This window comes from Thermobia domestica, chromosome 2 (genome assembly GCF_964235325.1).
Source record: "Thermobia domestica chromosome 2, izTheDome1.hap1.1, whole genome shotgun sequence".
NCBI lineage: Eukaryota > Metazoa > Arthropoda > Insecta > Zygentoma > Lepismatidae > Thermobia > Thermobia domestica.
Genome location: NC_137455.1, coordinates 351,940,638 through 351,954,044, shown reverse-complemented (window position 1 = coordinate 351,954,044; position 13,407 = coordinate 351,940,638). Strand labels below are relative to the sequence as shown.

The following is a 13,407-nucleotide window of genomic DNA, read 5'->3' as shown; positions in this document are numbered from 1 at the left end:
AAAAATCCGGATTGTTCCGAATTCCGGAATGTAAACGAAATAAGAAATTTCTAAATTCCGGATTTTTCCGATTTCCGGAATTACTCCAAGATCGGAATTTTCCGAATTCCGGAATTATTCCAAAATCGGAATTTTCCGAATTCCGGAATTATTCCAAAATCGGAATTTTCCGAATTCCGGAATTATTCCAAAATCGGAATTTTCCGAATTCCGGAATTTGTCCGGTTTTACTTTCGGGAGTCCGGAAAGTAATAATTCCGGAATTGGCTATCTCTAGTTTATACACAACCTTTCAGAACACTAAGCTAGTAGCTATCTACAAACAAACAAGTAATGCAAAGCATTTTGTATCCTGCAATACGTCATGTATTAAAATCCGACAGCAGTTTCAGTATCTATCCTGAAATTGCATGTATCTAGATACTGGAAGCTGAGGTATGAAGAATTGTATTGTGTCTTAACTTTTTGTGTCTTATACAACCCTGCAAACCACTGAATATCTAAACGACTTTCGTTAAATCCAAGTTGTAGTACTCACAGTTACATCCATTTGTGTCTGTATGATCGTGTTACTAATGCTTACTATATAACAGCGTTTAAGTCTTTCTCTACTCTCCCGTAAAGAGTGATACGATCTACTACAGAATAAAGAACCAATTATCAATTTAACCAAGTTGTTGTATTGCTACTCCGCCTCTGTCAACTCTGGTCGATCTCGTTGACTCGACATATTTGCTTTTTTATACCCCTTTCTTCGTTTACTGAACTAAACAGTAACTATTCTGAAATATGCTACTGCGCATACCTCGTAGATAATTATTTCTGATGCCAATAGTTTCCGTTTTGTCCAAGGAATGTTCTTTTTCTTATTCCCAGCATGACACTTTTATTACATTATATGAAGAGCATGTAGGTCTAAATACCTCATGTATTACATAGAATGTAGGTTTAACTCTGCCAGCAAAGAAGAAACATGTGATCATAGTATACAACCCTCAGAAGTGATAGCTGGCAATACAGTGGTCGTAATCCCTAACGACACAGAGTGAGCAGTGCCCCGTCGGCTGGTCTAGTGGCTAGCACGTGCGCCTTTGGTGCATGGTGTCTCGGGTTCGATTCCCGGTGGGAGAGCATCTATGATTTTTAACTGTCCTCGATGTTTCTGTGTTCGTGTCCCTGTCGTTATAAGTTATTAGAAAAAGCAAGTTAAACGAGTGAAGCAAGTAAAATTAGCAATAAGTAAGTTACTAAAACACATTCGGTGAGTCAGTAAAAAAAAAAAAAAAAAAAAAGTGGACAATGAACTGACTGTTCGCGGCGTACATGCGAGTTCGAATCTATCTCGGCTTTATTTATTTATGCATTTGAGAGAAAGTATTGTTTCTTTTCGCTAAGGTTGTCTCTTTTCGTATTTTTCGCCGTCGTTCGCAATTAAAGTAACTGGCTATTCTTATTCTTTCTATGAATGATGGATCTTCTCTTTGGCTTCACGTCAAACATGCACACGTAATGAAAAGACGCTGTCGATGATAATAATAATAATAATAATAATATGAAATATTACTAGCTAACTCGTGTGTGTATTTCGACAATATTATTTTATATTATTATGTGGAAATAAGTAAAGCTGGCTGGCGCCCGCCCCCCTAATTTTTTCGATGCGCCTTATGGGTCCACGGTGTCCAACGTTGGTCCCATCTCACTATCACCTCCTGCTCTCTCGATATAAGTTATCGACATTTTGCCTAAAGAGGGCTCTGCTTGGCTCCATGACTACCCACGGCAATGACTCTTCGTTCATTTTTCATTGAAATCGCTTATTTTTCTGAGTACTATGAGTGCATACTGTCGAACGTTGCTCCCATCATTCAACAGTTTCCCGTTCTTTCGATATAAATTGCTAATATTTTGTTTGTAAGGGAGATATGGCGTTACAATCATTACGTTTGAAGAAGAATTGAGGAAGATATTGCCTTGCCACAAACACCTATTATTATTATTATTATTAGTATTATTAGTATTATTAGTATTATTAGTATTAGTATTATTAGTATTAGTATTATTAGTATTAGTATTATTAGTATTAGTATTATTAGTATTATTAGTATTATTATTATTATTATTAGTATTATTATTATTATTATTAGTATTATTATTATTATTATTAGTATTATTATTATTATTATTAGTATTATTATTATTATTATTATTAGTAGTAGTATTATTATTAGTAGTAGTAGTAGTATTATTATTAGTAGTAGTAGTAGTATTATTAGTAGTAGTAGTAGTATTATTAGTAGTAGTAGTAGTAGTAGTAGTAGTAGTATTATTATTAGTAGTAGTAGTAGTATTATTATTAGTAGTAGTAGTAGTATTATTAGTAGTAGTATTATTATTTTACTTACCACTAATGTTGCCTACCTATATTTGCAATGCAATGTGTTACTAAAAAGCAAATCAAATAACACTCCTCGCCATTCACGCTCTCTCTGTGTTAGAGGAAAGCACATTTATTATATGATTCTTTCAAATAACACGTTTCACAAGTTACTTCACTTTCAATGTGTAATTTTATATCATCACTAGCAATCATCTTATCACTACGAAAATAACCCCCTCCTGCAAAAAAAAAAAAAAAAAAAAAACCTGACCGTAGCGAAAAGGGCGTGAACATTCTTTATGCGATTAATCGGGTCCAATATTTCAATAAGTCTCTGCACACAAATATTTCAGTAAAAGAGGAAAAGTTATTCAAACTTTCTGAATACCCATTTATGGGCGAAATTTGGTTCCCTTGGAAGTTTTTAAGAGTTTAAAGGGCCGCCATTTTGAACATTTTCGTCTGATTATTCTGGTTAACGAACTGAAGATATTTCAACAATTAATGTTTGTGCCAAGTTTCATCTCAATCCGCTGAAAATTACGGCGGTTACGGCATTCACAAATAGCGTTATATATATACAGTTAGATAAACAGACACACAGAGGGAGAGAGAAAAAGTGTTTTGCTCCCTTCTCGCACCTGTGGTGCGTCAGAGCTAAACCGGGCCCCTTTGCAGCGTTTATATATATTTCGTGCCGCTAGCTAGTTCCAATTGTTTAAAAATATGCCCCTGCCAAATATCAGTAACTTTCGTGAAAAGAAAAGTGTCATGTTGATATACATTGCTGTACTTTTTCCTTAATGCTTAAGAAACATTGTTTGGGATTGAAATAGGTTAACGATTGGGAATTAATTTAAAATTAAAACCCAATACTTTCATTTATGTATATATTAAATTAACTAACTCTATGACCTATGGAACCCAGAGGTTCAATGCCATGTTCACTAAAGCTCTCCTGACTTCTATCCTTAGTCAACTGAATCCAGTTTCTATTTTGTATTATTTCTGCGAGATCCATCTTAATATTGTCCTTCCATCTGCACCTAGGTCTTCCTAATGGTCGTTTTCCAGAGGTTCAATGCCATGTTCACTAAAGCTCTCCTGACTTCTATCCTTAGTCAACTGAATCCAGTTTCTATTTTGTATTATTTCTGCGAGATCCATCTTAATATTGTCCTTCCATCTGCACCTAGGTCTTCCTAATGGTCGTTTTCCGATTGGACTTCCAGTTAAAACTTTGAAAGCGTTCCTACTTTCTTCCATTCTCGCTACATGTCCTGCCCACCTGAGCCTCCAAGATTTGATGACCCTAACAATGTTTGGTGAACAGTATAAATTATGCAGTTCCTCATCATGAAGTTTTCGCCATTTCTGATTTCCGTTCCTTTTGGTTCCGAATATTCGTTTCAGGATTTTATTCTCAAATATTTTGTCTGCGTTCTTCCCTCAGCGTAAGCGACCATGTTTTACAACCATACAGCACAACAGGCATAATTATCGTTTTATATATTTTAAAGCTTCAAATTCCTCGACATAATTCGCGACGATAAGAGATTTTGAACTGAATAATAACACGAATTCCTGCTTTTAGTCGATATTTAATTTCTTCGTGAATATAGTTTTCTGATCCTAGACATTAGTCGATGGCAGAACTTTCTTTGTCTTTATGCGATGAGCTTTTGTAAGTCAAATTTCCTGCAGGAATTCCAAAATAAAAAAATCAAGATGATCAGTTCCAGCAGAAGAAATACTTGTGATTGTTAAAAATATGCTTTATGTGACGTCAAAAACAGTTCAAATGAGAGTTGTCCGTGCATTTAAGACATCTATACATAGCAGGCACGTTTTTATACTTTTCTGTTAGCTATTTTATTTCCTCTGACAATTTTTCCTGCACAGGCGCGGCAAATTTTCTGCGATTACATCGCAGATCGCGGCATGTTCTGCAATGGGGTCAAGTATCTACTTTATCAAAAGTATTATTCGATATTTGAACGCATCCAAAATTTGTCGTATTACGATCCCGAGGAACTTCTATGTATTTAGTACATAAATTTCTCCCAAAAGTTTAAAATCTAATTTTTTTGCATCGGAGAGGGTATCGGACCCCTCTAAATACGCCCCTATTATCTGGAAACAAATAGACGTGGACACAAAAGAGTTTTCATCTTAAATGTCCATAGTGATTTCCCCGTTGGAATAGAAATTTTAAAACCCTGTGTTACAAACAGAAGAAAGCAGGGTTCACCCGTAACCCGTTCAAACGGGATTTTCCCTGATCTTTCCCTACATAATACTAGTTTTCATATTGTGCTTACATAAATTTGTCTCATTGTATTATTATTATTATTATTATTATTATCTTCCATAATAGAATAACAGAAGAGAAACGGGATCTTACTTTCACTTTAAATTAATTCATTTCGGAATTTGATTTAAATCATAGATTTTTATTTAAAAAATAAAGTGATTTAAATCAGACTGATTTAAATCAATCCACCCTGGTTTTAATTGAATTGTTACTATCTAGCAGGGTTGGCTCTCGTAAGTGTTCGTAAAATTTTGAACACATTTGAGTATTATCACGTTTCACTCCCGTATATTATTCGTATATTCAGACTAAATTCCCCATTCATTACTCAGATATTATACTGCAAAAGCACATTTTTTTAAAAATAAGTTTATGAATGTTTCTTTTGTGACTTTTTAAAAATAGTTTATTATTGTTATGCAACTGCAATCAGTCTAAATATTTAGTTTTAATAATGTTTACTATTGATAAAATGCATCGAAATGGAGATTATTTTTTGGGGAGGTGGAGTCATACAAACCTCACGAGTGGCATTTATTGAAATCGGAAATATCTTTGATATGTACTTACGTATAAATGTCAGAGCCAAAGTGAACTCAATTCATATTTTTATTCACTTTTCTTAGTGATATGCAAATCAAGTAGTTCTTTTTAACTTGGATTAATAAGTCGTAGTGAATTAACTTTGACTAAATTAGTTCTATACTCTGCAGTATTTTGAAATTGTCCTTACGTAATTCTGTATAATGGTTTTACTTGTGCAGCTGTTTCTTTTGGTGGTTTTGAAATGACTCATGACTTTATATTAACAAGTACGTAAAGATCAGTGCAACGTATTTTTATCACGAGTCCTTCGTGAGAGTCGGCAGACTTATCGCATTTGTGGTCAATTACTCCCACTTTAAGCTTATGTAACCCCTTCCAGCATAACCCGGTTGTTGCATAATAACGCAAAGGCGAAACAGTTGTTTCGGTCCATATGTGATATAAATACATAGAGCAAATTATTTAAACCAAAAATATCTGGTTTAAACCAAATAAACCGGGTTTAAACAAAAGTTTTTTGGTTTTCAATAAAAACCACTGTTTTTGCCAACCCTGCTATCTAGTAACTTTTATTCAAATTTCTGGTAGAATTTCTAGTGCATATAACTTTTAATGGCGGCATTGCTCTTTAACGTCAGTGCGACATTCTTCGACATACCAACTTGTATTTTTGCGCAGTTACCAAAATTGAACATTTATGAATAGTAATATTACAAATGAAGGGTAAGGGGAAAGTCACAACTTTTCGGGAAAACTGAGTTTTAATATTGAAAACTGCGTAAAAAAGAATAGTTAAATCTTCTGATTTTTTTTAATGGATGTTTTTTACATCTACGCATGCATACATATACAGTCAAATAGTACAAAGTCACCAACAGATAGGACAGAGTACCAGATAAAGCACACACATGGACGTTCTTTTTTTTTCCTTACCTTTCAACTGTTTTGTTAAGATGGCTTTAAGTTTAATGGCACTTCGGATTAAGTCTGCGATAACATACATATATTTTACTGCTCTTTGGAATCTGGTCTGAATGTTAAGCTATTGAATTCCTCTTCAAGGCTCATGAATCAGTTAAACATACCATAGTTTGTAGATTAGTTTTCCTTACCTAGTTCTTGATACACTAATCAGTATAGAGAAATTAGTCAAAACATTTTACTTACATTCGATCTGATTTTTCATAGTCACAGGAAGTAGTTGCCTCTGTATATAGTTAAGTCATCCAAATAATTAAGCATTTTTCTAAATTCTGTGAAATTAATGTCAGGAAGGAATATTAAGGTAACTGTTAAACATATGTAAAATACCAGCTCAGCTGGTTCTAAGTCCGCAATTAATATGCAGATGAGGATGATACGAGAATTAAAATTCTCGTTGTATAGAAAGTAGGTTTTAATATTTCGTTGATTTGTGATGTGACGTAATTTCCTTTAGTGAGGCATAATATTGAGAGAATAGGCCTCTGAAGAAATCTATTCATACTTGCATATTGTCTTCCTTGTACGAGACCACTTCTGATTTTAAACTACAACTGCAAAAAATTTCACTTATGCACGAATGAAAATTGTACTTGCATAGTGTGTAAAATAAATTTTCGGCAAATCTGTAGCTAGATTGACGTACTCCCTTAGACGGTCCTTCCAGTGTAAGATAGGGAAATATAGGCTCAGGGTTTAAAACTTTTCTACCCTATGTAGATTGCGTAAACAAAATAAGTTTCCGTTCATTTCTGTAAAGAGATCACAAAATTCGAGAATAAGCTTAGAATCATAAATTAGTAGTTGACAAGGCAGAATCGTATACGAAAGTCAGCATAAGGTAATGGGCAATAAAGGTAGCATTTTCTTTTGCTACTGTAGGTTGCTGATGGTATCAGGTAGGGAAGCATCGATTGTCGAATCCTAAACTTCTCTCATTACCTTTAGAGCCACAATCAACCGCTGCACGCAATAACGTATTTGACTTTTCGTCTTTATGTATTAAGTATTTTTTTAAATGGAATTAGTAGAAATAAGAACTTGTCCCAAGACTGTAAGTGAATTGGGAGAGCACTGAGGAAGAACCAATGTCAGCGATGTAATATTGATTTGTGCAAAATACAGTAATGAATTGTTTGTAAACATTATGTAGTGCATTTATAATGTATTCATTTGTAGAACTTCGTATTGAGTCTTGAACAAAGCTATTAATAGTTAAATGTAGTCAGACGGTCGCACGAGACACCTCAAGTCATAAGTTCAATCGTTGTTGGCCTTTGGATACTTTTCGTACCTTGCACTTGCTTTAGGACTGCATAGTAAGATGAAATTACATAATACAGAAGGAAAGCAATTCCCAACACTTTCACATTTCTCATCCACCGCATAACAAATATTTAAGTTTGCAATTGCAGTTGATATATATATTCAATTATTAGTTCATTAGATATGTTCTATATGTTCGTGTACGAGGGGAGGGGGAGGAATAGCTGGAAAGGAAAGCACAGGAAATCCAAAGTTAGACTACTCGTGTAGGAGTGAACTCAGCATAGCTGACAATCCTCAAACCTGTTAATACGTGAGTGCTATAAGTTTCAACTGATACAGGTATGACGTGTGAGCAATGTCGTATTTGGAGGAAAGGCTGTGGGGAATAGATTCAAAGGAGAGGGAAGGGGTGGATTTAATGGAATAAATTGTCGAGATTACTAGCAATCATGGAGCCACTAGTAGTGTAGTCTTTTAAAAAAGTCTGCGAGTCACTACTGCAGGTATCAACTCAGTTTTAGTGCCTCAACCTCAAATTGCTCAGTGGCAGAGCGCTCACCTCTGCATGAGGTCCTTGGTTCGATCCCAGCTCGAGCCAAGTGAGCTTTGTGGAGCTCGTTTCATTCCACTTTCTTGATTCCACCATCTCATTAATTTGTCTCCTTTAGCCTAGCCGGCATAAACGTCGGACGTAAAACTTACATTCCTTGTAAGTTTACTGAGACTGGATCAGCAAACTGCACAGAGCATTGTCAGAAATGACAATGTGCATTGGTAAGATTAAATGTAATAAGTAGTCATAAGTGAAGATAATGCAGCAATTTCCGATTTACGAAAACGGACAAGCAGTTGTAGCAAAACCCATTCTTCAGGTTGAGAATAGTTGCCTCGTCTGTTTTTGTGCCTTTGATAAGTAACTTGCATAACTTAAATTTCTTCACTGCATATTTGCATCAATTCTAAATATCGAAACTTATTGCATCTGTTTAAGCAAGATTTGATAATGGAAAATACGTAAATATAGCGGGAGCGATGAAAAACTATTTACACCTAGATTTTGCAGAAATCTTCAAAAGTTGTACAGTAAACGTTCTTGTACACAAGCGACTAAACTTAAGCATTAAGGGAAACCATAATAAACACTGAATTCATTTGTCGGGTGGTTTCATTGTAATCTAGATTTCGCCCATCAAATGTTTTGGGGAGGGGGCATGAAGTTTGATCTTAAAAGCATGAAGTTTGACTGAATTCAGTGAATGGAAAAAAATCATGAAGTCGCGCCTTTAGTCTAAAGGAGACATTATGAAAAATTAAGTTTGTCCTCTCCCACCGGACAAATAACATAAGCACCAAAAGCGCACGCGTTAGCATTAGACCAATGGGGAGGACTGTGGTTAGATATCTATTCAAGAATTTTACCCACCGTGAGGATCAACGAGAGGGGAAAAAGTTTTTAAAATGCACTTCATTAAATTGTAATTATACGAACCTGACTAGTCTTGGAAGAGGATAATACAGATTAACCAGTTATGTAGACGTAGCTGTCTACAAAAATGTTGCCGATTTATCACAGCATTAGGACTGATTACCATGGTATATTTAAAGATACTTGTATACTTATTCATAGGAATAGAATTGTAACTTTAATAGTATCATTTCTTGTATTGATTGTGATCATCTTTCCTTTTCAGGGCACAGGTGAACGCAATGTCCTTATCTTCGATTTAGGAGGCGGCACTTTTGATGTGTCAATTCTAACAATTGAAGATGGCATTTTTGAAGTAAAGTCAACTGCCGGAGATACCCACTTGGGCGGTGAAGATTTCGACAACCGAATGGTCAATCACTTCGTCCAAGAATTCAAGAGGAAGTACAAGAAGGATCTGACGCAGAATAAGCGTGCCTTGCGTCGTCTTCGAACTGCTTGTGAGCGAGCAAAGCGAACCCTCTCTTCTTCGACCCAAGCTAGCATTGAAATTGATTCCCTGTTCGAAGGTATCGACTTCTACACTTCTATCACTCGTGCTCGTTTCGAGGAGCTTAATGCTGATCTTTTCCGTAGCACTTTGGAACCCGTCGAGAAGGCCCTTCGTGATGCTAAAATGGACAAAGCACAAATTCATGATATTGTACTTGTCGGTGGTTCTACTAGAATCCCTAAAATCCAAAAATTGTTGCAAGACTTCTTCAATGGCAAAGAACTTAATAAATCGATCAATCCTGATGAAGCTGTTGCTTATGGAGCAGCCGTGCAAGCGGCCATCCTTCACGGAGACAAGTCTGAAGAAGTACAGGACTTGCTTCTGTTGGATGTCACTCCATTGTCCCTTGGTATCGAAACAGCCGGCGGAGTAATGACAGTTCTAATCAAACGTAACACTACAATCCCAACGAAGCAGACCCAAACTTTCACCACTTACTCTGACAACCAACCTGGAGTGTTGATCCAAGTATATGAAGGTGAGAGAGCCATGACTAAGGATAATAACTTGCTGGGCAAGTTCGAACTGACTGGTATTCCACCAGCTCCACGAGGTGTGCCTCAAATTGAGGTGACATTCGATATCGATGCGAACGGTATCCTGAATGTAACAGCAGTTGAGAAGTCTACAGGTAAGGAGAACAAGATAACTATCACCAACGACAAGGGACGTCTCAGCAAAGAAGATATTGAGCGAATGGTTGCCGAGGCAGAGAAGTACAAGGCAGAAGATGAGAAGCAAAAGCAGACGATTGCCGCTAAGAATGCTCTCGAATCTTACTGCTTCAACATGAAGAGCACTGTCGAGGACGATAAGCTTAAGGATAAGATCTCCGAATCCGATAAGAACACCATTCTTGATAAATGCAATGAAGTCATTCGCTGGCTAGATTCCAATCAACTTGCCGAAAAGGAAGAATTCGAACACAAACAGAAGGAACTGGAAGGAATCTGTAGCCCAATCATCACGAAGCTGTACCAGGGTGCTGGAGGTGCCCCAGGAGGTATGCCAGGTGGATTCCCAGCAGGCGCGGGTGCTCCTCCTGGTGGCGCAACTGGTGGTTCTGGCACTGGCCCCACAATCGAAGAAGTGGACTAAAGAGCTTGGAAGACAAACTAGCAATTCCATCCAAATTAATGCGAAGCATTCCAGATGTGACCTCTTATTACAGGCACAATTTGATTTTGTTTTCAAATATCTAAGAAAGGGATCTTGATTTTTACGCACTCGGGTATCTTAAGCCAACATACTTGTGGAAGTAACATTTTGTTCGTAAAGCTTTACTTCGAATGTACTACATTCGCAGTCTAAAAAGTTGCTTACACTGTGATATTCAGTTTATAAAAATGAGCTTCAGATCTCTGTTAAGGACAGTATTAAATGTTGCATTATATTGCATAACATTCCTATTTTAATTGAAACATTGAATAATTTCAGTTTCCTTTGCAAAGATTGCTAAAAGTTAAGGTTCCTGTTTTGTCAAAATTAAAAAAAAAATGACTGAATCCCATTGTAATTGGCATTTTGTTGAAGTTTAGAAAATTCAATAAATCAAAATTATCAGATCGACATCTGTAGCTGTTAATACATTTACACCATTATTCCCAGGTTACAAATACAAGTTTAGCATCATGCAAGGACTGCTGTTTAGCCCAATTGTCAGGTTTAAACCAGGACCACAGTGCAGTGCTAGTGTAGAATGGTTATATGGAGGAGGTTCTTTATTTTGTTCAAATCTTCTGATACTTGGATTTTAACTTTTAATGCTACAATCATTCGTTCCAAAATAGAGTAAATGAAAGTTGAATTAATTAGCCACTTTGAGGATCTGGAAATATTCGGACGACTTAATTTGCTGTCTTTAGCATTCATTGGTCATTCCATTCTAGATTGAAGAATGGGTTTGCATTAATCATAAAATTTTCGTTTACTCTGTTCGAAGCAAATGGAGCCAGTTTTTACAAGAAGTCGTGGTGCATGACTAGCGGAAGGTGACGGTAGTAGTCACTTAGTGATGGCGACCTAATGCACTAGAAAGATGGGAGAGAACATGAATATTTGCTCCTGCCACTCGGATAAATTTTCTAGTTCTCGTAGTTGTAATAGTTCCTTAGTTTTAAATGATCCAGTTGATCAAAAGGCATACTAAACGGCTTTGAAGTGTGGAAGTTACCCAAGTACTCACTGTATCATTAGCACAGGGTGTGTAAATAAGAATAATCTGATTTTACAAATAGTCTAGATCTAACATATGCGTGGACAAAACCTGTGGGTAAATTTTCAAGTTAGTTCAGGAGTGCAGTTAAGTTTCTTTCACAAATGTTAATATACTTCGATACTTGTGCAAACATATCGGTTGTTAACTGCAACCACTGTTATTCGACGTCATAGTCCGTATAGTTGGAAGAAATTAAACGCTTATCGCTATTGCAATCACAACTTGACGCAGAACTGGCATAGGAGGTACTGTACTACCTAGTTAGCTGTATCAGGGATACTCATGCAGGTAACTCCCAACTGGTGCAGTTTCGGTGTATTTGTTTATAGCATATTCTATCATGTAAAGGTATATAGTCGCTATAACTTCAAGAACTGTTGTGCAAAATTCGAATGCATTTTTATTAGGTGGTAGGGAAAAAAAATAATGCAGCTGCTGCACGCGTTCTTGATACAATTGTAACATTAAAGCAACTGTGTAGCTTGCTCCGCAAAATAGCAATTTATCTGAAACTTCACATGGCGAATTCTGATATGACTTAAATATGCTAGATACAAAAACGTTAGTATATTGGTAAAAATAGAATTTTTAGCGAAAACTGCGCAGTGTCTATAGTCTGACTTATTTTGCAGTGTCCTGACACCGGTACAAACTGATGAATGTTTGTGTAAAATTCTTTTAAAATATCACGGGATTTCTCTTGCAGAATATTTAAAATTTTAACATGAAAAGACTACGCAAGTAACCACCTTACGTATTACAGGTCTACGAAGAGAAATGACAAGGTTCTTGGTCGAAATCTTAAACTGAATGCTGCTGTATTAGAATGTCTAATCTGAAATGAAGATAGCCCGTTGGTCATAACTGGTTCTGCAACTGGGGCAGTTTTTATTTACTGTGGATCATATTCTCTTAAATCTATCCCATGGCAATCACTTGAACTAATAGCTGTTATTGTGCGCTGATTCGCGTAACTCTTTAGATACTAAATTACAGGAAGTAGGGTAGTCGTAACAGTTAACCTTCTTTCAAAGAATTTGATTGGTTTTACAAATTAGTAAAGAATTCCCCCGAATTTCACAGCAAATGAAGATTTTGAAAGTTTTACTTTTTCATCTGTTTAAATGTATCCTGGTTGTTTCAATGGCACAATTTCTAATGTGGCGTTCAGTGTTACCCGTACCCTACCAGTGGTTACCCATCCCAGTACAGTATAATGCTAACTTGAGTTCACTGTTGTGGATGCAGAAACTCATTCGTAAGCATAATTTCTTGGAAAAGTTAAATCTGTGTATCGTTAAGCCTGATTAGGATGAAGCAACGCTATTCCTATGCTACTTCTGTGAATTCTAGTCAATATTAGGCTACCTAGGTTTTCTCATTGATTTTACTTATTTTGCTAGAAACTGCGTAACGACAGAAAAGCTGTTACGGAAGTTGATTAGGTTTTAGGTAGAGCTGCAGGCCAGTTTCGCTTAAGATCACACATCTTTGCATGAAAAGTTTGAGTTGGCGTATATTCTATAAACCACGAGATTTGACGTGAGTTTCTGGTAATGCTGTCATGTAATTTTGTTTTAGCTAGGTGACTGTAATGGGGCGTTTACACTTAGTCGATTTGCGTTCGATTCAGTTGAATTGACGTCAGTTTCAACTTAATCGACCGTGTAAACGGGACTTCAACTGAATCGCTTGTTGATCGAAGGCGACTAATCGA

The 13,407-nt window shown here is 36.2% G+C and overlaps 1 protein-coding gene across 2 annotated transcripts in view; it reads left to right on the top strand.

Moving 5' to 3' along the window:
- LOC145678773 (heat shock 70 kDa protein cognate 4) overlaps positions 1-11,041 on the top strand; it is a 40,323-nt gene extending 29,282 nt beyond the window's left edge. For both annotated transcript variants that reach the window (XM_081749271.1, XM_081749272.1), the window contains exon 4: positions 9,182-11,041. In XM_081749271.1, the coding sequence (XP_081605397.1) occupies positions 9,182-10,570 (1,389 nt within the window). In that variant the 3' untranslated portion in view covers positions 10,571-11,041. The remainder of the gene's footprint in view (positions 1-9,181) is intronic.
- Positions 11,042-13,407: the final 2,366 nt, after the last annotated feature.